The sequence below is a fragment of the Balaenoptera acutorostrata genome, chromosome 6, assembly GCF_949987535.1.
Source record: "Balaenoptera acutorostrata chromosome 6, mBalAcu1.1, whole genome shotgun sequence".
Taxonomy (NCBI): Eukaryota; Metazoa; Chordata; class Mammalia; order Artiodactyla; family Balaenopteridae; genus Balaenoptera; species Balaenoptera acutorostrata.
In genome coordinates this window covers 87,802,210-87,825,690 of record NC_080069.1, presented here as the reverse complement: position 1 = coordinate 87,825,690, position 23,481 = coordinate 87,802,210, and the positions used below count along the sequence as shown (strand labels likewise).

Here is a 23,481-nt window from a genome sequence, read left to right as displayed (position 1 = left end):
CCACCTCACTACTCCTGTGTCATGTTGAAGTGCTGGCATGAAATCCTCATGGAAACATCCATCAAAGAAGTGGGGAAGAGGTTCTGAGAAGGGTCAGGACTGGGGTTTGAGGTTTGAGGGTGCCCAGGACAGGAAGAGATGAGACCACTGAAAGACGACGTATATGATTTGCAAATAATTTCTCCCACTTTGTGACTTTTGAGTTTTCTTTTATTTCTTTTTTTATTGAGGTATAATTGACATCTTTGAATTTTCTTTTTTTCCCAGTTTATTGAGATATAATTGACATACATCACTGGATATGTTTAAGGTGTCCAGCATAACAGTCTGACTTACATCTTTGAATTTTCTTGATGGTGTCTTTGTAGCACAAGAGTTTTTAATTTTAATGAAGTCCAATTTATCCATTTTGAGTTGACTTTATAGATGGCAAGCGTCGCAGCTTGTTTCTTCTTTGCTTACGGATCTCCAATTCTCCTACCTCCATATGTTGAAAGGACTGGGCAGGTATATTTCAGCAGGGCAGGCTGCACAGGCACAGGGCTGCGCTGCCAGCTAGTCGGACTGCATGTGGTTGAGCAGACTGTGGTGAGCGTGTTGGTGCTCCATGGTGAGCAGAGATAGGATGGGCCGATTACCGAGGGCCTCGGTCTCAGGTCAGTTCTTTTTGAAGACACTTCTGGGGCTGGACCTTTCGTGGTGGCTCCCGGCGGTACTACAACTCCCAGCGTGCATCGCGCGGGCCAGCCCTCCGCGGCGGGGTAAATCTCCGGCCGACCTGGATGTGTGGCGGCGAGGGAAGGGCTGATCCGCGGATTCCGGGTTTTTGAGGTCGACTTAAGGCTTTGGCCTCCGCGAGGGCTGAGCAGCGGAACGGCGAGCCGTAAGACCTACCCACTCAGACACGCCCCCGGCCTCTGGCCCGCCTCTGCCTTCCTCTCTGGTCTGGCCCCGACTCGTTTCTTCTTCCAGTTTCCCGCGGGGAGTAACCCTTGAAGACGACCAACCGCAGCCGAGCATTTTGCCTGCCGGGCCAATCAGAGGCGCGGGTGGAAGAGGCGGAGGTAGAATCCCGGCCAGGCGGCCGGTGGGGTGTCCGTTTCTCCCGGAAAGGGTAGGCCGCTCCGGCTGGAACCCCGAGGGGAGCAAGGGAGCCTTGGCGGGGTGCGGAAGTGTACGGGCCTCTCCGCTCTCAGCGGGGCGTCGGAGGGGCCAGGCTTACCCTTCAGCGGCCCCCTTCAGTTGTCTGGGCCCAGCCTCGGCCGCCATGGCTCACAGGACCCCTCCGGGCTCTTCAGCCTCTCACGCCAGCTGCCTGGACCTGTGGAGGGAAAAGAATGACCAACTAGTTCAACAGGCCAAGGTAACGCGGTTGCTGGGACCCTCTCTTTGCAACCCCAAAATACCAGGAAAGGGGTATGCAGTGGATTTACCCTGGCCGATGGGGAGGGGCTGAGCGTGACCTCCCCTAAAGAGCCAGAAATGGCTGGAGAATGACATCCCTTGCCACAGCTGCAAGGGGAGAGGGAAGGACTGTACCCCACCCCACATTTGTTAGGTTGCTCAGGACTCAGGTCTGTCTCCGAGGCGACAGCAGTTGGCTCAAGATGCACTGGAAGGGCTCCGGGGACTCCTCCATAGTCTGCAGGGTAAGTAGCGCTCTCCCCCGGACGGTCACTCCCCTCCTCCACAGCCAGAAACCAGTTCCTCTTCTGCATTTCTGGGATCGAGGAGATTACTCAGGGGGTAAGGTGTTCTGTTTAAGGCACAGACAGGACTGGAATGGAATCGTCTTTATACAGGTGAATCTCTCTCCTTACTCACACCCCCCCCCACACACACACACACCAGCAGCATTTGAACAAGTGGTTTCCAGGGTGGTCTATTTGGAAAACCTTCTGCCCTTTCCAAATTCTCTGTCCAAAGGGTGGATTCTTTTTCTTTTTTTCTTTTTTTTGGCTGCGTTGGGTCTTTGTTGCTACGTGGGGGCCACTCTTCGTTGTGGTGCGCGGGCCCCTCATTGCGGTGGCTTCTCTTGTTGTGGAGCACGGGCTTTAGGTGCGCAGGCTTCAGTAGTTGTGGCTCGCGGGCTCAGTAGTTGTGGCTCGCAGGCTCTGGAGCGCAGGCTCAGCAGCTGTGGCATACAGGCCTAGTTGCTCCGCGGCATGTGGGATCCTCCCGGACCAGGGCTCGAACCCGTGTCCCCTACATTGGCAGGCGGATTCTTAACCACTGCGCCAGCAGGGAAGTCTCCAAAGGGTGGGTTCTTTATTGAGGCCATTTTGGTTGGGGTGGGGTGATCTCTTTCACCTGAGAGTGGTCTGTGAGACCAGCATTTGTTGCTCCAGGGCTCCCTGCGGCTGTTTCTGTTCTCCCCTTGGAACTGACTGTCATCTGCAATTTCATTACCCTGAGGGCAAGCCTGGCCCAGGGTTTCACTGAGGACCTGGCACAGGATATCCAGCAGGGCCTAGAGAGAGGTGAGGGCCAGAGATTGCCTTCCATGCCCCTGCCAGCCTCAGGCTGGGCTTAAGTTCTTGCAAGGGGGATAGGAGGAGCAACATAATCTGTCACCTCCACGGAGATGCCCTTCTCTGATCCTCCATGTGCTCCTCGGACCAGGAGCGCCTTTGTGACCTTTGGGCTCCTGCAGAGAAGAAAAGCCAGAGATGAGGTCCCACCTCAGCTGTATGTGTGTGTATACTCTACAGTGCTGGAGACCCAGGAGCAGCTGAAGGCCAGGCTGGAACATGGGCTCAGGGGGCGGTGGGACTCCGTCCTCCATGTTTCCTCCCTTCTGCCAGAGCTGCTCCCTGCCCTTCACCACCTTGCTGGCCTGCAGGCTGCCCTTTGGCTGAGCACTGACCGTCTTGGGGACCTGACCTTGCTGCTGCAGACCCTGAATGTTAGCCAGGTAATTCAGGTAGTGATCTGGACCTAAGGGTCTCTTTCCTCCTCCCACCCTTCCTAGCTGCAGTATCATCATTATGTGTTGGAAAGGCTGTTGGGTTGGTGTTCAGAAGACCCAGGTTTTCTCAGGGACTCTTAGGTGACCTTGCTCTGGTTTGTTCCTCATTGGAGGGGTTCTCTTGGGAGCTTGATTATCTTGGGTAGAATTAGAGCTCTCGTGACCTTGCTGAAGTCACCTCCCAGTCTCAGTCTTTTCATCAGTAACCCAAACATGGTCGTTGCCCTGTGTCCTCGTGGGCTGATCCTGAGTGAGGAGACTCATTAAAGTAGATCATCTCTGCCCCAGGTTTTTCTTCCTCCCTTTATCCTTGCTTCACAGCTATCGATCTCTTAGAATTGAGGGAACAAGAATCAGGAGGATCCTTAAGTTCAGAGTCTAGCCAGGGTGGACTGAGATAGGTGAAGGGGTAGTTACAGGCTTGGAACCTCTGATCATCCTTCTTTCCCCAGAGTGGGGCCTCTGAGGATCTGCTGCTGCTCCTGAAAACTTGGAGGCCCCCAGCTGAGGAGTCAGATGCTCCGTTGACCCTGCAGGATGCCCAGGACTTGAGGGGTGTCCTTCTGACAGCATTTGCTTATCGCCAAGGCCAGCTAGCAATCTGACTTGTCCCTTCCTCCCCACTCCCTGTCTTAAGGGGTCCTCTGGGCTCATGTCTTCTCTATCCTCTACCCTTCAGCTCAGTAGAGCTTCTCTGTGCTCTTCTTGCCCATCATGCCCCCTGCCCTATTGGCCTCTCTAAGCTCACACCCTGGTTGCCCACAGGCCTCCAGGAGCTGATCACAGGGAACCTACCCAGGGCACTGAGCAGCCTGCATGAAGCGGCCTCAGGTCTGTGCCCACGGCCTGTGTTGGTCCAGGTGTACACAGCCCTGGGGACCTGTCTTCGTAAGATGGTAAAGACAGTCCTAGGGTGGGTTGGGGAAACCAGGGGTGTTAGGAGCAGCTTTCTGCTTTGTGAGGGTAGCTGAGGCTTGTGTCCTCTCACCCCTCTAGGGCAGTCCACAGAGAGCTCTGCTGTACTTGGTTGCAGCCCTGAAAGGGGAATCAACCTGGGGTCCCCCGCTTCTGGAGGCCTCCAGGCTGTATCGGCAACTGGAGAACACGGCAGCAGAGATCGAGTGTCTGGAGCTGCTGGTTGAGGTAAGGAACTGTGTCGGGTGAAGATACGGGGACTGCTGAGATGCTTGTGTTGGGGTTAGTAGTCAAGGTGTAAGTAGAAGGAAGTATGGGTCCCAGAGATTATAGATATACATTCTTCTTTTTGTTCTCTTTAGGCCTTGAGTGTCGCTCATATCCCTGAAGCCCCACAGCTTCTCATTGAAGTAGAGTTACTACTCCCACGACCTGACCCAGCCTCACCCCTTCACTGTGGCACACAGAGCCAGGCCAAGTACCTGCTAGCAAGCCGATGCCTACAGACAGGAAGGTGAGGTCCACCTTGCTCACCTGAGCTCCTCTTCCCACTTCTGGCGCCTCCCCTGTGCTGTGACTCTGCTTCTGTTCTTACGAGTTGGGGGGATGGACAAGTCAGGGGCAGGACATGGGTCCCCACTCTCGGCTTCCTGCCTTGCTGCTGGACCTGAACTGAGGATTGTTTACCCAGACACTAACCTCCTGTATCTTGAAAACTCTAAAGTCTTCTCCCAAATCCAGTCTGTAAGTATTAGAGATCCATACTGAGCCAGTGTTGGAGTCCCCAAACCTCACCCTCCCCACACCCCAGGGCCCTTAGCTAAAAGCCTTTGGAGTGCCCTGCTATGGCCTAAGGTGAGACTCATGGGTTATGACTCTTCAGGGCAGAGAATGCTGCAGAACATTACCTGGACCTGCTGGCCCTGTTGCTGGATGGCTCGGAGCCAAAGGTGGGTATGTCATGTTGCTCTGCAATGGGGTGGGAGGGTTGGAGTCTCCTTTGGAGTAGCGCAGGACTGCTTTTTTCTGACTTTTCCTCTGCTGTTCTTTCTGTCCAATCTGGGGCACCAGACTGGGAGGGTTCCCAGAGCAAGGGGGATCCGGGCAGCAAGCAATGGGTGGTCTCTGCATGATACCAGAGCCTGGTGAAGAGGTTGGGGGTGGTGGCTCATGTCTCTTCAAGACACTGCATTCTCCTCCCACCCCAGTTCTCCCCACCCCCATGCCCCCCAGGGCCCTGTGTGCCTGAGGTGTTCTTGGAGGCAGCAGCAGCGCTGATTCAGGCAGGCCGAGCCCAGGATGCTTTGACCGTGTGTGAGGAGCTGCTTAGCCGCATGTCATCCCTGCTTCCCAAGAGGCCCCGGCTGTGGGAAGATGCCAGAAGAGGAACCAAAGAGTTACCACACTGCTCACCCTGGGTCTCTGCCACCTATCTGCTTCAGGGCCAAGCTTGGGTGCAACTGGGGGCCCAAAAGGAGGCAATTAGTGAATTTAGCCGGTGAGCCCAGGAAGCCAACCACGACCCTGCGGGAAATGTGGAGGGATAATTTTCTAATTGGGACCTGAGTTGGTGAGCTCCATTCTTATCTACTCACCCTAGAGTTTCTGAGGTTGACTCTTCTTTACCCCTGCTCTGTGTCCCACTTCAGGTGCCTTGAGCTGCTCTTCCAGGCCACACCCAAGGATAAAGAACAAGGTGATCTAGACTCTCAGTTTTCCTCTGTGGTGGTGGTGGTTTCCTTTCCACGTGTCCTAGCCCACCAGGAGATTTAAGGGAAAGGGACTCCAAACACAAGAGATAGAGAGGGGACTTGAGGTGTTGGTGACAGTGTGGCTGGGAACACATGTCTTGACTTTGGGAGTGGTCCCCAGGGCCTGTTTCCAGCTGTGAGCAGGGGTGTACATCAGATGTGGCACTGCAACAGCTTCGGGCAGCCGCCCTGATTAGTCGTGGACTGGAATGGGTGGCCAGTGGCCAGGATACCAAAGCCCTACAGGACTTCCTTCTCAGTGTGCAGGTGTGCCCAGGTATGTACATGTGCAAGACATCAGCTATGCACAGATGCGTAAGGACAGAGAGGGCCGTGGGGGAGGTACTTGGGGATTAGTGTAAGAGTGATGTTCCTTGATAGGAGGGGTGAATGGGGTTGTGCCTGTATATATATAGGGATATATCCAGGTGTGCAGACATATGCAAGACATATACAAGTGTGTATGAAGGCCTCTCAGGAGTTCTCTAGGCTTCCCAGTGTCTTCAGACACAGAGACCATAACTGTGCTGAGAATGTGTTGGGCAGGAGCAGGGTCAGCTGAGCCCTTTGTCCTGAGCAGGCAGTGCCCAGGGATAGGCATGGTTGGCAGTGATGTACCCCTGGTACCATGTAGGCAAGACACTTCCCTGCTCTAGGCCTTAGTTTTCCCTTTTATAAAATGATGCTTAAGTCTGTGTCAAGTTCTAAGGCTCTCTACTCTGGGGTGGGGCTACAGGTAATCAAGACGCTTCCTTTCACCTGCTTCAGACTCTGAGGAGGCTGGATCGGAGGGATGAGGCCACTGCTCTCTGGCGGAGGCTGGAGGCCCAAACTGAGTTGCCACAGGAGAATGCTGCATGGTGAGGCTGAGAGGCACCTGGCGTCCTGGAGTCCTTGGGCCTATTGGGAGCGGTGGTGAATGAAAGGGAGGGAATGGCTGCGCAGTCTTCTGCCTGTCCTCCCTTAGACATCACCCTTTTTGGTTTCAGGTCTCTCCCCCTGTACCTAGAAACCTGTTTGGGCTGGATCCATCCCCCTGACCGTGAAACCCTTCTTGAGGAATTTCGGACGTCTCTGCTGGAGACTCGTGACCTGTAGCTGCCACGTTTCAAAGAACTTGAGCTGGGGCCTCAGTGGGCCATCTGTGGGGAGGGCTTTCTGCTACACTGTCCTTGGGGAACATGGCTGGAGCTGACCATTCCAATATAAGTCTGGCATTGGAGAGGCTGGTGGTAGTTCTCCAAAATTTGGTCTGGTTACTGCTGTTCTGGTTCCAGAAGAAGCCCCCCTTCCACCAACAAGGCATTGACTTTGCTCATAGCACGTTTTTTCCTGTTTTCCTTTTCATGTGTTGAGTAAAATTTCATGTCTATCTCTTGTCTGCCTACTACATACACTTGAGTGGGAAGACTCAAAGCTGTCTGATTCAGTTGAGTGCTGGTTGTCTATGATACCTTCTCCCAACATCGTCTACCTTATGAGACTCAGGAGAAAGGGCTACAGGAATCCTTACTCAGGTGGCAGTGCCTTTAGTCCTTCTTGTTGCCTAAAAGCAAAACCCCAAAGCCCAGGATCCTTTGTGAGGTGACAGAATGAGTGGAGTTAGGTCTGGAAGGTGGTGCCCTCAGGAGAAGGGCAAGTATCTGATTCTTAGAGCAGAGAGACAAGCAGACCTCTGAGTCTCTCAGAATGACTCCCCACCCCCTCCCTCATCCCAGATTTGGATTTCCACTGTCTCAGTCAAATGTGTCTGTGTGGATAGGGGGTGAAGGGTGAATTCAGTCAACAGGCCCCCAAAGCTGCCTAGTGAATATAGTCAGGGCTAGCTGGCATTTTGGGCCCGAGGACTTCCAAGTCTCAGCCTACAATTTTCTTGCTGCTTTGGGCTCTGTTGAATCTGCTGTGTGTTCTGTAGTTGCTTTTTTTTTTTTTTTTTAAAGACACCAATTGTACTTGAACATTTGTGTTTTTTTGTTTTGTTTTTTTGTTTTTTAAATTTATTTATTTTTGGCTGTGTTGGGTCTCCGTTTCTGTGCGAGGGCTTTCTCTAGTTGTGGCAAGCGGGGGCCACTCTTCATCGCGGTGCGCGGGCCTCTCACTATCGCGGCCTCTCTTGTTGCGGAGCACAGGCTCCAGACAGGCAGGCTCAGTAGTTGTGGCTCACGGGCTTAGTTGCTCCACGGCATGTGGGATCCTCCCAGACCAGGGCTCGAACCTGTGTCCCCTGCATTAGCAGGCAGATTCTCAACCACTGCGCCACCAGGGAAGCCCCTGTAGTTGCCTTTTGACTCCTCTCTGGACTTGACTGCCCTCCCTCGTTTAGCCATAAATATTAATACCTGGTGGTAAGAGGAAGCATGTATCTCCAAACCCTGAGGAACTGTAAAGCCTATGGGATTAGGATTACCAAAGAGTGCAATGACAATAAAGTACAGTGGATTAAGAGCTGGGGTGCTAGTCAAAGAGTCCAGAATAGAGATGGCTGGAGCCAGCGTATTGAAGGAGCAAGGAGAGGGCTTAGGGTTGAGACTCAGGTTTTGGAAGAAGATGGGTGTGTAGGTTGTCACTACAACGGAACTAGACTAATACAAGGGTTCAATCCATTGTGCCAGGTTTTTCTAGCAGGATAAGCTCAGGAGCCAATGAACTGGAGCCAAGTGGGAGAGCCTGCCTCCCAGGGATAAAGCCTCTCCTTTCGCCAGTCGATCTGGCCCTCTTCCTTTCGTTGATTGGTCGAGAATCCCAATCCGTCGAGGAAGCGTAGCGTTGCGGCCAATTGCCGTGGCGTTACTAGGCGTGTTGCATCCCTGAGGCGGGAGCCGGGCAGCAAGCGAATTTCCTGATTGGCTCCGGTCCGCGGGTTGCTGGGGAGAGGCGCGGGGAGGCGGGCGGGAGTCCCCAGGGCAGGCGCTGATTGGCTGAGGTGAGAGCACCTCTCCTTCCGATGATTCGGCTCTTCTCGGCTCAGTCTTAGCGAAGCGTCTGCAGCCGTCGTTTGGGTCGTCGCTGCCGCTGCCCCCTCGCGGATCAGGCGTCAGCGTCTCCCGCCCGCCCGCCCACCGCCCCGGTGCCGCTGGGAGGAAGCGAGAGGGAGGCAGTCTGCGGGTTTGTCGCTCCGCTCGTCCCCCGCCCGGGAGACCCAAGCCCCGGCCCAGTCCGTCGCCTGCCACCTCTTGTAGCCGTTACCCACGGGCCGCCACAGCCGCCGGCCGGGAGAGGCGCGCGCCATGGCCTCCGGAGCTGAGTGAGTGTGTGCGCGCGCCCATCCGCCCGCCGCGGGTGCGCGCAGCGGCGGACCCGCTGCGCTGGGTAGGCCCGGCCGGGCCTGGCTGTGGGCGCGTCTAGGAGGTGGAGACAGGGAAGGAGGGAGAGGAGAGGAGAGGAAGGGGGCGAATGAGGAGCCGCGGACCCCTCTGGGCCCGGCTGCGCCCCCGCGCGCCCCCTAGGCGGGGCTTGCGTTGGGCCTGGGTCGGGGCCTGGGCCAGATCGTGCTGTGTCATGCAGGCCCGGGCCGGCATGACTGGCTTCTCCGGGCGGCCGTCCCGGCCTAGTGAGAGGTCTGCGGGCCCACACTGCTGGCGCGGCGCCCCGGGGGTTGGGGGCGCCCACCTGCGATCCGGTCGGCCACCCGCTCTAGGCCTTTGGTCCCCAGAGAGTGCAGGCCCCGCGGGCCCAACGCCCTAACTGCGCCCGGTGGGCGTGGACTTTGGGCCACGTGAAGGCCTTAGGAGCCCGGAGACCGAGGCGGAGGCCGGAGCAGGGGAAGGCCTGGCGAGCTCAGGGAAGCTCACGACGGCCACTTTTAGAGCCGGCTCGGCCTGGCTTGTGGTTGGCATCGTCTACGACCTGAGTGATGAGAAGCTGTTGGGGAGAGGCGGGCCCTACCTTTCACATCTGGCCGCCTTCATACTTTAGGCATGTTGTTATTCATACGAGAAGGCTTTAGTCAGTTTTCCTTGATGTTGTGAAATGAGGTTCATTAGGTTCTTGCTAAAATTCAAACTTCAGTTCGTATTTTGTGAGCCTTTCTAGATTTCAGCCTTTGAGGTGTGAGAGTTAGAGTTGTCTTAACTAGTCAAACACACACGTTCCTTTCCCTAAGCAGTTACGTTGAGAAATCCTGGGCCCTCTACTCAGGAAAGCATCAGATAAAACCTGGCCACCTCTACCTGTTTTAGAATTAAGAGCTTTAGATACTGGTGGGGGTGGGGCGGGGGGAAGACACCCTCATCCTATGGAAACCCTTCTATGCAAATCACCTTCCTGACTTGAGAGTTTAGTTTTTTTTGAGATGTGTTCCTTTTTCTCAAGTTTCTGAATTGAGATGAAGTATTACTCAGGTGCCTATTTAAAAGGACTGCTTAATAAAGAATTAAAGTAGTCTCTTAGTCTTTAGTTTCCAAGACTAAAAGTCCAAAATTCTTGGAACCTGGCATCATAGACAGTTTCTGATCTCTAGGTCATCTTGATGACTTACCTGAACTCTGTCCAAGTCCCCTGTGGCCCATTGGGGTTCTGGAAAGGGCCTGACTCATGCAGAAGACCAGTGGGATGTCCCCAAAGAGCCTCCGGGACTGCTCTTGGCCCATGATCAAACTGAATTTCCTCATTTAGAGATTACTTCCTTTGATCTCAGTAGATAGATGTGGAATTAAAGGTCCTTACTTTAAGGGAAGAGCATCCCACTCATCTCCAGTGCTGGGGTCAGGAATGGTAGGCAGCTTGGAGGTTTTCCTAGGATGCAGCTTTGGGGTTAAAATACAAACTGATGACTAGAGGCATCTGACATTTTGTTTTTCTCTAGCCCTGGTCCTATACATCAAACGGGAAGATGGGCAGCCCTTGAAGGCTATTTTAATGCATAGGGGAGAGGGGGAATGGATGGATTTAAATTGCCCTCAACTCTCATATTGACCATACTTGCTTTCTAGGGTGTTGATAAGCATTGGAAGAGTATGCAGCATTGTGACCACCACTTTGGGGTTGGGGGAGGCAAGTTTAAACCTAAGGAAACTCCACTCTTGGAAACTAGTTTAAAGGGAGTGAATAAAGATGCAGCCTATGTGAGAGGGTCAGCAGAAAACTTACAACTTCTTTAGATGAATGGGATTTGTATTTCTTTTGAGTGTATCAGGGCCAAAAGATGTAAAAAATCCCGTAACTCCCTAGCTGGTATTCTAGAGCATAGGCATCTTTTTTCTTGCAAGTTGTGAAGGTATTTCCAGTAGGAATACTTTTTTGTCTTCTTTTGTTGACTGATAGATGCTTAGAACGATGCCTGATGTATTTTTTATGTATATGTATACACACACACACGTGAATTTGTTGAGTGAAGAAATAATCCATGGAAAAGGTTCCTTTTTATTTATTTCTTGGCTTCTTCCATTGTCTGGCCCTCTTATTTTGGTTAATGCTCATGTTTTCCTGAGCCTTACTAAGAGGAGGTAGCCCTCTTCAGAGGGAGAGCCCACTGAGTCTGGTTAGTGAAGGCTGGAGATGAGGTAAGTGAGAAATTGGTGTCGGATGAATGATCTTAGCTTCTAGGAAATGATAGAAACTATTTAGATAGTTTAAACTCAGTTCAGACTCAGGCAACCTTGATTTGGGTGAGAGGGATTTGGATTTGCCCCATGTCTCAACATTTCTTGGTTTTAACTTTTTGAACCAACCCCATGGAGTTGTGTGTCTTTGCAGAGGTTTCTGAGATTCCTTTTGAGCTTGAGCTTCTTTCTGATGAAGGTTCCAGATCTGTTAGTGTTTTGTGTGTGTGTTTTTTTGTTTGTTTGTTTTTTCCAAATATGATCGTCTTTATGCTTTGCATTCCTGTGGTACACAGAATGCTCTGGCGTTCAGCAGGTTTAGCCAGTAAGAAGGGTAATTCTAATGATTCTTCATTGTTCCCAGGCTTGCTCTGTGGGGCTTGGGACCTCCCTGAGCCCTATGGGAGATTGTCTTGCTTGCTCCCTTCTGCAAGAAGGTTAGCAAGGAAAGAGCTTGTGCTATGTTCTGCAGTGCTAATCATACTGACCGTTGATACCATATGCCAGGCATTGTGTTGAACTTGTATTCATTATCTTGCTTAAGACAGTAATCCTCTGAGTTGGGTGCTACTATAGTCCGCATTTTACGGAAGAGGACATCAACCTCCAGAGAGGTTAAATAACATGCCCAAGATCACAGTTAAGTGGCAGGGTTGGGATTCAGACCCAACAGGTGTGACTACAGAGCCCCTTCTCTTAATCACTATTCTATACAGTCTGAGACTATTTTCATTTCTCTAGATATTGCTCAGTCTCCACTTTTATTTTGTTTTCTTAGTTTCCTGACCCTGGGGCAAGATCACCTGGGGCCTTACAGCTAGGATACCAGTACTCAGAATACCAAGAGTTGCTGGTAGAGACTGGTGGGGCTCTTGCTGGAATATGTTTTGGAACTGACTTCATTTTCTCTTTCTAGTTCAAAAGGTGATGATTTATCAACAGCCATTCTTAAACAGAAGAACCGTCCCAATCGGTTAATTGTTGATGAAGCCATCAATGAGGACAACAGTGTGGTATCCTTGTCCCAGGTAAGTTGGGTCCACAGTCCAATCTTTGCTTATTGCACTTAACCTGAGGGCTTTTCCCAGGTTTCTTTTCTCATTTTTCTTGCAGTGACCACAGATAGAGTGGGGTTTACTGGGAATCCCAACCTCCAGGGCTGCTGCTTACCCCCTGACCCAGTGACCCAAAGGCCTTAACCTTCTTTCCTCAGCCCAAGATGGATGAGCTGCAGTTGTTCCGAGGTGACACAGTGTTGCTGAAAGGAAAGAAGAGGCGGGAAGCTGTGTGCATTGTGCTTTCTGATGACACATGTTCTGATGAGAAGATTCGAATGAATAGAGTTGTTCGGAATAACCTTCGCGTACACCTGGGGGATGTCATCAGGTGTGTGTGGGGTTCTTGGCCCCTCAGGGATGGGAGGCCAGAGACAGCCTGCATTACAGGCAGTACCCCCACCAAGGCCTTGGCAGCTGCAGATATTGGGAGCTTGCAGGCCATGGGAAGACTTATGTTTCTAGGTTGTCTTTAGGTTTTGGTTCTGTCTCTGGGACTTCAAAACCTGCCTTTGCATGACCCTTGGGACAAGTTGGCATTTCTGTGACTTTCTTGGTACCTTTATATTTTTCTACCAGAGGTATAACTTATCACACCTTAGACCCTGGTTTAGGATGCCATTTGAGTGTTTGTATCTGCCAAGTAACCTTATAGCTGGGTTGCATTAATGGCTTTTGTTGGGGCTGGAATGAGATGGGAGTATGGGCGTGGAAGGTGGACTCGTAGCAGGTTTGTGTAAAGATCCAAGTTAATCTAGGAGAGAGGCATAGTTTGAGCCAGACCTAGGATAGCGCCAGTCTGAGTGAGTTTAGACTTAACTTTAGGCAAGAGGCTTCCCCATCTTGGAGTCATCTCTAGCCACTGCTACCCAACCATCTGTCACTTGTCCAGGAGCATCTCAGGCTTCTGATTCTTTTCCATGGATTATAGGTTTCATGTAGCCTCTTTCCTGGAGGTGCTTAGTCACTTTCTCAAGGTGCTCTGACCACCTGACTGAGATTATTTTTTCACTTCTATTTCTCTGACCCTGACACTTGTCAGACTAAGGTCTCCCTTTGTAACATTGGGTTACCAGTACTGACCAGAATGGGTCATCCTTGGATATCTCTCACTGAAGACCTTCCCTCTTGTGTCTTTGTGAGGCTTCCAGATGTGTGGGTCTTCCTTTTGGCTCACTGATTGGGAGTGGGCCACCCCAGCATCTTCTTCTAGAGGCTCCCCCTACTACCCCACCCTGCGTGTGACCTGTTCTGCTTGGCTGTTTCTTTGCCCTCACTCCCACCCTACCCTCCTGCCTCTCTTCACCTAAAGCCATCCCTGCCTTTTCTCTTTCGCTTGCCATCGGCTCTCTATGCCAGGCCCTTTTGGACACCCAGTGCTTGGGGCTGCAGTTTGGTTGGTAACATGGAGTCTGCTTGTCATCCTCAGCATCCAGCCATGCCCTGATGTGAAGTACGGCAAACGTATCCATGTACTACCCATCGATGACACGGTGGAAGGCATCACTGGCAATCTCTTCGAGGTTTACCTTAAGCCATACTTCCTGGAAGCTTATCGACCCATCCGGAAAGGTGAGAAATAATTCTAGGGACTGAACTTAAGGGTGATTGTTTGTAGGGCTACCCAAGAGTAAACCTTGGGATATCTTTGTCTCATTCTCATATGTGTGTCTATACACACACATTCTGTACACATGCTCATGTGTACTCTCTCCTTCCCCCCTTCCTTCCACTCCCCCATTTCCCCATTCTCACTCCTTGCTCCAGTAGAGTAAGCTGTCTTCTCTTTTATCTCTGAAGGAAGAGGTGGGCCATTTTGGCTGTCCAAAGTGTACTTAATATTTAGCACAGTTTTACCATTGGTGGTTGTCGTGAAAGCCTGGGTTATCTATCCCCCAGAAATCAAAAACCTTATGGGCTTCTTTCTGACACCTCAGGTTTCGTTCACTGTCTTGAGTGGCAGAGGGACTCTTCACAGTTTACTTTCTCTTTTTGCCTGATGCTTAATAAGATGTGGATGGGAAGGAGAATGGGCAATATCTCGTGAACTTGGCATTCTAGATCCCAGGTTCTGATGAGGAATTCTCACTTGGTCTGGTAATAGATACCTCTAACTGCTCTTGTGCTGATTGCTCTCACAGGAGACATTTTCCTTGTCCGGGGTGGAATGCGTGCCGTAGAGTTCAAAGTAGTGGAGACAGATCCCAGTCCTTACTGTATTGTTGCTCCAGACACAGTGATTCACTGTGAAGGGGAGCCTATCAAACGAGAGGTGAGTTCTCTCCCTGATTCCGGTACCCTACTTTGTGATTACTTAGTGGGACAGTTGTGTGGTAGTTCCAAAGAATTTCCAGACTTGATAGCTAAGCTTCTTGCCAGAGGTGGAAAACCTAGCTATTCATTTCTGGGCCTAGGTGTTTCTTGGAAGTATCTGATACCAATAATTTTTAAAACCTAGATTGAACCTAAAAGGTCTAAGTGGTTGGAATAATTTTTGAAGAAGCGGTGCTGATGCTGGCATCTAGACCCCTGTGCATTTCCCACAGTTTCTAGCTTCAGGTCTTAGGGGAGCTCATCCCAGTAAGACTAAGGACAGTGTGATAAGGAAAGGCTGTGCTAGAAATCTTTGCCTTGGCATAAATAAATAATTAAGTAAGTAAATAAGTAAGTAAATAATTGAAATAAAACAAAAACAAAAATTGGGAATTCCCTGGCGGTCCAGTGGTTAGAACTCTGCACTCTCACTGCTGAGGGTGCAGGTTCGATCCCTGGTCGGGGAACTTAAGATCCCACAAGCTGCACGACACGGCCAAATAAATAAAAATAAAAACAAAACAAAAGAAATCTTTTTCTTGGGATTTTTAGAGTTGTTTTTTGAGGCATGATCCCCTTAGAGGAGAATCTTCTCATACAGCAGATTTCTCTACATCAGATTTGGAGAAACTCAACTTTTGCTGATAGTAGTATTCCTGCCTTCTTCTTTTCTTTGTCTCTTCCATATTCAGGATGAGGAAGAGTCTTTGAATGAAGTGGGCTATGATGACATTGGTGGCTGCAGGAAGCAGCTAGCTCAGATAAAGGAGATGGTGGAGCTGCCCCTGAGACATCCTGCTCTCTTTAAGGCAATTGGTGTGAAGGTGAGCATCCTGGACTCTGTGGGATATAGTCTAGGGAGGTGATTAACAACCACTTGCTGTCTAATCCTAGGACGTCTTCATACATGTGTTTCATCATTGCCTTGGATTAGAGAGGAAGTACTGTATTTGAGTTTACAGAGGGCTCTAAATTCATTCACGCTACTAATGGTCTAGAACAGAGTGGGCCAGTTAAGTTCTCTGTTGCTTTTTTTTTTTTTTCCTTAATTACAACCCTTCAAAAGGTAAAAACCATTTTCATCTAATGGACCCTGTAAATAAAATCTCACCATAGTTTGCCAACCTGTCTAGAACAGGGCTGCCCAGTAGAAGTAGAAGTTAAGGAAATTTGAGAACTACTTATCTCCAAAATATTTGAGAACTGCTGGTCTGAAATGTAACATCCCAATCATTCCCGTATCATGGGACACCCTGAAGGTGAAAGACAACTTCAAAGAGGAATACTTGTGGTAGTTGGTAAGGGAAGGCATTCCAACATGATAATAAATCCTGGAGGGTTGGGATTACTGGAGTGAGTGAGCCTCTGGCCAACACTCTTAAATGTCTAAGCTAGTCCTTGGTTCTTGTCTGTCTAAATTCGGGCCCTTGGCCTAATGGCCTCTTGCTTTTCCTAGTCCCAGGATCTTCAGACTCAGTCACACTAAGAGTCTCTTAGTGTGGTTTCTCTGCTCTTTGTCTCCTATGCATTCATAAGTATTGTCAGCTTTCTAGCAGTATTTTCTCTGCTGGTAAGAGGAGTGAGTATGGTCTGAAGTAAACTGTCTTCCTAGCAGCTGCTGCTTGAGGGCTCACTCCTACTGGTGTCAGAGTTGAGCTCTGATTCTCACCCTCTCTAGATGGAGCCCTTGTCAAGCCATTTTAGGGTGGCTGGGGTTGGGAGAAGGCGGGAGTCTGAACCTAATCACACCTTCTGTACTGGTCCTCAGCCTCCTCGGGGAATCCTGCTCTATGGACCTCCGGGGACTGGAAAGACCCTGATTGCTCGAGCTGTGGCGAATGAGACTGGCGCCTTCTTCTTTTTGATCAATGGTAGGAGCCTTGGTTCGCTTTTTTTTTTTTTTTTTTTTTTTATTTATTTATTTATTTATTTATTTATTTTTGGCTGTGTTGGGTCTTCGGTTCATGCGAGGGCTTTCTCCAGTTGCGGCAAGCGGGGGCCACTCTTCATCGCGGTGCGGGGACCGCTCTTCATCGCGGTGCGCGGGCCTTTCTCTATCGCGGCCCCTCCCGTCGCGGGGCACAGGCTCCAGACGCGCAGGCTCAGCAATTGTGGCTCACGGGCCCAGCTGCTCCGTGGCATGTGGGATCTTCCCAGACCAGGGCTCGAACCCGTGTCCCCTGCATTAGCAGGCAGATTCTCAACCACTGCGCCACCAGGGAAGCCCTTGGTTCGCTTTTTGTTTGGCTGGACTCAACTCTGAGCTGAGCATGACCCAGTCTCATGAGCTGGAGAATTCATGGACATGTTCATTTGTATACCTATCCTCGTGTATACTTTAGTATTTTTATTCTAAAGTACATTGCAGACAGATAAGCAACAAGGGGATGGTATTCTACTCTGGTGCCGCCTGATCTGTCCCCAACTTGAGAAAGATTGTGGACAGGCTGAAGACATTTAAGAGGAGTAAGTTAGAATGGAACTCAAAATGTCTATGCTTACTTATTTGAGAGGGTTTGGAGGAAGACTGGCTGAGATTAGCTATCTCTTTGAGAATGATATTTAGCTGGTAGAGGTCCAGCTGGTGTGCTGCTGCTGCTCTGGCCAGAGGTCCCATAGCATCTGCTGTGATCATTTTGTACTTCCAGCTCAACTGTTAGATAAGTGTATTGAGCTCCTTGACTTTTTATCCTGGCTTGGTGGCTACCCTGGGATAATGGTTGGTAGGGGCTGTGAGAAAGTAAGTAGAGATTATTACCACATTCTCACCTAGGACCTGTCTCTGGACTGGGCAAACAAGATAGCTGATTTCTTTTGAGATTGAGAAAGGATATAGTTTTGTCACTGTATCCATTCTGTATGCTTTCAGGTCCTGAGATCATGAGCAAGTTGGCTGGTGAGTCTGAGAGCAACCTTCGTAAAGCCTTTGAAGAGGCTGAGAAGAATGCTCCTGCTATTATTTTCATTGATGAGTTGGATGCCATTGCTCCCAAAAGAGAGAAAGTAGGAACTTACCCGAGGGGATAGTGGGGTGTTGAAAGGTCCTGACTTCACTTCTGACCAGACATTCTGTCCTGACAGACCCATGGGGAGGTGGAGCGGCGTATTGTATCACAGTTGTTGACCCTCATGGATGGCCTAAAGCAGAGAGCCCATGTCATTGTTATGGCAGCAACCAATAGACCCAACAGCATTGACCCAGCCCTACGACGATTTGGTAAGGACCCCAAATTTCTTTTTTTGCTGTCCTTGCTCTTGGGGAGATTGTGGCTCTACTGGCCTTAATCCCATTGATCCCACATCTGTCCTTCATCTAAGTCACCTAATCCTGAGGATTTCTTGAAGCTCTTTGCAGTGTTAGGGCCCAGGGTTCCTTTCCCATATTCCATGTCATGTCTAGGGTGACGACCCATCCTGGTTTGCCTGAGGCCGAGGGATTTCCCAGGATATGGGGCTTTCAGTGCTAACTCCAGGACATTCCTGGGCAAACTGGGATGGTTGGTCGCCTTAGGCCTGCTCTTTCTTCCCTCTGCACCAGAAATGATTCCTGTCTATGTTTATGCACTGTCTCACAGGTCGCTTTGACAGGGAGGTAGATATTGGAATCCCTGATGCTACAGGACGCTTGGAAATTCTTCAGATCCACACCAAGAACATGAAGTTGGCAGATGATGTGGACCTTGAACAGGTGGAGTGGTGATGAGGGCTGGCCAAAAGTTAGGATATCTGTTTCCAGGCAGTTGAAGGGAACTGACTAGGGACATAAGCTTCAGATGTGAGGCAATTGATTTTGATTCTTGTGCAGGGGAAGGGAAGTGATGTCAGATTGAATCCAAAAAACTAGGGTTGGCATGTTTCTCAGTTGACAGTGAATTAGAGTGAACCAGAATTTGGGGGGCAGCTTTATTTCCAGGCCCCAAGTCCAGGCTTGAATACTTAAAACCCAGCCGATGAAAGGGCCACTAGTATGTGTTCAGGGAAATGGAAGGACCCAGAGATAGAAGTCAGGGGAAGGGGCCAGGATTCTGTTGTCTCTGAGCTTCCTAAGGCAGCTAGGTCTCAGAGACAGCATAGTAAGTAGATCTTCTCTCTGCAGGTAGCCAATGAAACTCATGGGCATGTGGGTGCTGACTTAGCAGCCCTGTGCTCGGAGGCTGCTCTGCAAGCCATCCGCAAGAAGATGGACCTCATTGACCTAGAGGACGAGACCATCGATGCTGAGGTCATGAACTCCCTGGCAGTTACTATGGATGACTTCCGAGTAAGGGCCTCTCCCATATCTCAGGTACACACATATGCACTTTGATCTCCCCTGGCAAGTCTCATCCCCAGTTTTTCTTCCCTTTTTAGTGGGCCCTGAGCCAGAGCAACCCATCAGCACTGCGGGAAACTGTGGTAGAGGTACCACAGGTGACCTGGGAGGACATTGGGGGCCTGGAGGATGTCAAACGTGAGCTTCAGGAGCTGGTCCAGGTAGGGTGCTTGGTCCAGGGTGAGTCACTGCCTCAGTACATTGTAATTGAGCTGGGTGATATTGGAGTGTTGTCACATTCATTGCGGAAATTGTGAGTATAATTCAGGAACCTGCTATTCTCTGGTTGGAGGCACTAAGGAGCCTGCTTTTAGGGAACCTGGGTCTTCACCATGGGATGGTGTGGGAGGATGCTTCTGTTTGGTTAGGTTTCTTTCAAACTCTGGAGGTATCCCTGAACCCTCTTTGCTTTTCCTCCTAGTATCCCGTGGAGCACCCAGACAAATTCCTCAAGTTTGGTATGACACCTTCCAAGGGAGTACTGTTCTATGGACCTCCTGGTTGTGGGAAAACCTTGCTGGCCAAAGCCATTGCTAATGAGTGCCAGGCCAACTTCATCTCCATCAAGGGTCCTGAGCTGCTCACCATGTGGTTTGGGGAGTCTGAGGCCAACGTCAGGGAAATCTTTGACAAGGTGAGCTATAGGTGGCTGGGCTATCAATTCACTTGCTTGGGGACAAGTTAAGGGTGGAGGCTGTTCTTTGGGAGAGTTAAAACCATCTCATTCTGGCAGCTCAGCTAGGGCAGTGAAGGTCACTTTATTTTCCGTTCCTTCTCAGATCTGAGAGATCCGATTGTGCTAATGCTTGAGTCCATCTGTCCCTCACACAGGCCCGCCAAGCTGCCCCCTGTGTACTGTTCTTTGATGAACTGGATTCGATTGCCAAGGCCCGTGGTGGCAACATTGGAGATGGTGGTGGGGCTGCTGACCGAGTCATCAACCAGATCCTGACAGAAATGGATGGCATGTCCACAAAAAAAAATGTGTTTATCATTGGCGCTACCAACCGGCCTGACATCATTGATCCTGCCATTCTGCGACCTGGCCGCCTTGATCAGCTCATCTACATCCCACTTCCTGATGAGAAGTCCCGTGTTGCCATTCTCAAGGCCAACCTGCGCAAGTCCCCAGTTGCCAAGGCAGGTGCAAGGTCTTGGGGTCATGGGGACTTCTGTGAATCTGCAGGCTGTGTGGAGTGGTGTTTGGTTCCTGGACAAGATTCCGTTGGGGATTCCTGGGGTTATGGTTGAAAAGGGAATATGGAAGATTTGAGGGTATTAGGGTAATCTAGAATAAGGAATAAAACAGGGTGGCAGAAGATGGGACAAACTGGAATTGGGAGTGCTTGGATGGTCAAAGATCAGTGTATCACAGGGGAGGAGAGACTAAATGCTAAGATAGATATGTTGCTTCTTTTAGGATGTAGATTTGGAGTTTCTGGCTAAGATGACTAATGGCTTCTCTGGAGCTGATTTGACAGAGATTTGCCAACGTGCTTGCAAGCTGGCCATCCGTGAATCGATCGAGAGTGAGATCAGGCGAGAACGGGAGAGGCAGACCAACCCGTCAGCCATGGTGAGTCTGGATCCTTTCCCCAGATGTGCCAGTTGTGGGGAGCCAGGGGACAGTCCCCACAATGCCCTAGAGTTAAGAGTGTAAGGTTTTGGAAAGATCACCTGACTGAGATGTTTAGCAGGGCGTCAAAGAGAAAATGCTGAGCATATAACCCCTTCAATCAGGAATTATAAAGGCTGAGAAGAGATCAGCAGAGAAACAAACAGAGCAGGGCTAAGAACCTAGGGTCTGTGGACCTATCCCTGGTGTTCCATGGACCCCTTGAATTAAATGCACAATTTGGTGGTGTGTGTGTGTAAGCTCAAAAAAGATAGGGACTCTATATCATCTTGCTTGTTTCCCATTGTATCATGGCACAGTGTTAGAGACTGACTTGGCGAATAAATAAATAAATGGCTTTCTTTACCTTTTAGAGGGGGCCTGTGACGTCTCTCCTCCCTCTCATCAAAGCTTATAAACTACTGATACACTGATCCGAGGGCAGTCTCATAAATCATAGCAATTGAGTGGCTTCTCAGTAGAAGAGATAGGGTGTGAGCCTGGGCTGTGAAGAGAGTGTAGAATTTGGGTAAAGGAAATAAGTCACCCAAATAACCTGCTTGAGAAGTAGGATTGCAGGATCTGGGAAAACCTGGGTAGAATTGAAGAGGTCATATGTTGCTGGAAGTGAGGCCAGTAGGTAAGGTGTAATCTAGATGTGATAAGCACTGAGAGCCATTGACATTTTCTTTTTAAAAGTTTAGGTTTTTGAGGTATAATTTACATATTGTAAAATTCGCCCTTTTTAGGTGTACTATTTCTGTGCTTTTTGACAAAATACATAAGTTCTATAACTACTACCACAGTTGAGATAGACAAATTTCCATCATCCCCAGAAGTTCCCTTGTGCCACTTTTTAAATTTTAAAAAATTTTTTGGCTGTGGCTTGCAGCACGCGGAGTCTTAGTTCTCCAACCAGGGGTCGAACCCCTGCAGTGGAAGCACGGAGTCTCAACCACTGGACCACCAAGGGAGTCCCTCTCATACCACTTTAATCAGCTGCTTTTTCCCACCCTAAGCCCTTGGTAACCACTGATATGAATTCTGTCCCTACAGTTTTACCTTTTCCAGAATGCACTGACAGGTTTTTAAGCAGGGCAGTGACTCGGTTTTAGGAAGATTGGCCTGGCAACCTATTCAGGAGAGGCCCAACTTATTGGAGAGGCCCAATCCTCTAAGCCTCTGCCATAAGCTACTGCAGTAATGGGGTCAGGAAGGCCAGGGAAGGAATGCAGGCTGAGCCTTAACTAGCCCTGGTGGTCTGTGTTTACCTATCCTGCAGGAGGTAGAAGAGGATGATCCAGTGCCTGAGATCCGTCGAGATCACTTTGAGGAAGCCATGCGCTTTGCCCGCCGTTCTGTCAGTGATAATGACATCAGGAAGTATGAGATGTTTGCTCAGACCCTTCAACAGAGTCGGGGTTTTGGCAGCTTCAGGTAACTAGGTTTCAGTGGGCAGTGCTTAATTTGTCTTGGGGAACTCTACAACCAAGGTAGTTGGAGCCCTCAGGGGGTTAGAATGGGTAGTTGTGAAAATCCTACACAAGCCCTGCCCTAACCCTCTTTTTTGCCTCTGCTCTTGTGCAGATTCCCTTCAGGAAACCAAGGAGGAGCTGGCCCCAGTCAGGGCAGTGGCGCTGGCACAGGTGGCAGTGTGTACACGGAAGATAACGACGATGACCTGTATGGCTAAGTGGTGGTGGCCAGCGCGCAGTGAGCTGGCCTGGCTGGACCTTGTTCCCTGAGGGTGGGGGCGCTCGCCCAGGAGGGACCAGGGGTGCGCCCACGGCCTGCTCCGCTCCTCGGTCTGAGCAGTTCAGCCGCAGTCAGATTCTGGACCGGGGCTTGCTGTTACAAAAAAATACAAAACAAAAGCGATAAAATAAAAGCGATTTTCCATTTGGGAGGCGGAGAGTGAATTACCATCAAGGAATTGGGCCTTGGGCCCATGCCGTTTCTGTTGTAGTTTGGGGCAGTGCAGGGGACCTCTGTGGGTGTGAACAAAGGCATTATCGCCATTCCCCACGGTAAAGCATCTGCACTTCACTCAATGCTGCCCAAGCCCTCCCTTCTTCCCCCTACCCAACCTGGGCAGGAGGGTGAAGGGCTACAGTTGCTGGGTGTTTATATAGAGAGTAGGTTGATTCTTATTTTACATGCTTTTGAGTTAATGTTGGAAAACTAATCACGAACAGTTTCTAAACCAAAATGACATGTTGTAAAAGGACAATAAACGTTGGGTCAAAATGGAGCCTGAGTCCTGGCCCCTGTGCCTGCTTCTTTTCCTGGGAAGGGCCTCGGGCTACTCCTCACTGCCAAGGCACTCTTCCAAATGTGAAATTCTAGAAGTAAGATTGCACCCTCTTCCCCTACTGATTAACATTGGTATGCTGCTGCCTCGCCCAGTGTCTGCAGTATCACTGGATAGGACTGCAGTGAAGGGGGAGCACCCTGATGGAGCTCCAGATGTGTTGAATGTGGGATCCTCTACCTGTATTTGATGTGGATGGTGAGATTAGGCCTGCAGAGTCCCCTTTTCCTGACCAAGGCTGGATTGGGGTGCCCTCCAAAAATCTTAAAGTTGTAGAAGGATACAGTCTCTGGAGATGGATGTTCTCTTGATGCATCTAAAAATTTCATATATTCATGTTCTGCTTGAGGATCACTTACGGTTATGTCCACCTTTATGTAATTTGTATTATGAAAACATAGCTTTTTTTCTAATATAAAATTCTAGTATTGGATGTGTTTCTTTCTAAACGAAACATCCTCCCCTGCTCCTCGTTTTTCAGATGATTACTTGCATAGTTTTGTCCAGGTATAGAGTATCCTCTTCGTTCAGCAAGTACTAACGTAATCACTTAGTGCTTCTGGGATCAGTACCTCGATGCCTTATCGAAGAAGGAGTATGGTGCAGAGAAAATAATCCAGAGTCAAGTTAGTCATTCTAGTACTTATACCAGCCTCTGGTTTGATCTACATAGGTAGGTAAACTACAAGGACTCAAGATAG

At 50.1% G+C, this 23,481-nt stretch overlaps 2 protein-coding genes across 4 annotated transcripts; both read left to right on the top strand.

Annotated features, from left to right (window-relative positions):
• Positions 1-126: 126 nt before the first annotated feature.
• On the top strand, positions 127-12,202 carry FANCG (FA complementation group G). 3 transcript variants are annotated; one of them, XM_007196943.3, is made up of 15 exons: positions 127-1,363; positions 1,559-1,649; positions 2,349-2,480; positions 2,712-2,914; positions 3,421-3,556; positions 3,734-3,864; positions 3,965-4,111; positions 4,246-4,397; positions 4,767-4,833; positions 5,092-5,381; positions 5,533-5,579; positions 5,756-5,911; positions 6,371-6,494; positions 6,624-6,781; positions 12,091-12,202. In XM_007196943.3, the coding sequence occupies exons 1-14, from the start codon at positions 1,268-1,270 to the stop codon at positions 6,730-6,732; spliced, it is 1,881 nt and encodes a 626-aa protein (XP_007197005.2). In that variant the 5' UTR covers positions 127-1,267; the 3' UTR covers positions 6,733-6,781; positions 12,091-12,202. The 3 variants fall into 3 exon arrangements, 1 of the variants encoding a protein (XP_007197005.2); XR_452433.3 differs by lacking the exon at positions 12,091-12,202 and having other exon boundaries at positions 6,403-6,494; positions 6,624-6,762; XR_009008535.1 differs by lacking the exons at positions 5,756-5,911; positions 12,091-12,202 and having other exon boundaries at positions 6,403-6,494; positions 6,624-6,762.
• VCP (valosin containing protein) lies at positions 8,638-22,720 on the top strand. Its single transcript, XM_057547682.1, has 17 exons — positions 8,638-8,878; positions 12,091-12,202; positions 12,388-12,560; positions 13,659-13,801; positions 14,371-14,501; positions 15,235-15,366; positions 16,311-16,413; positions 17,412-17,545; positions 17,624-17,759; positions 18,118-18,230; positions 18,639-18,803; positions 18,893-19,015; positions 19,276-19,488; positions 19,686-19,994; positions 20,275-20,430; positions 21,752-21,906; positions 22,057-22,720. The coding sequence occupies exons 1-17, from the start codon at positions 8,862-8,864 to the stop codon at positions 22,160-22,162; spliced, it is 2,421 nt and encodes an 806-aa protein (XP_057403665.1). The 5' UTR covers positions 8,638-8,861; the 3' UTR covers positions 22,163-22,720.
• The last annotated feature ends 761 nt before the right edge of the window (positions 22,721-23,481 follow it).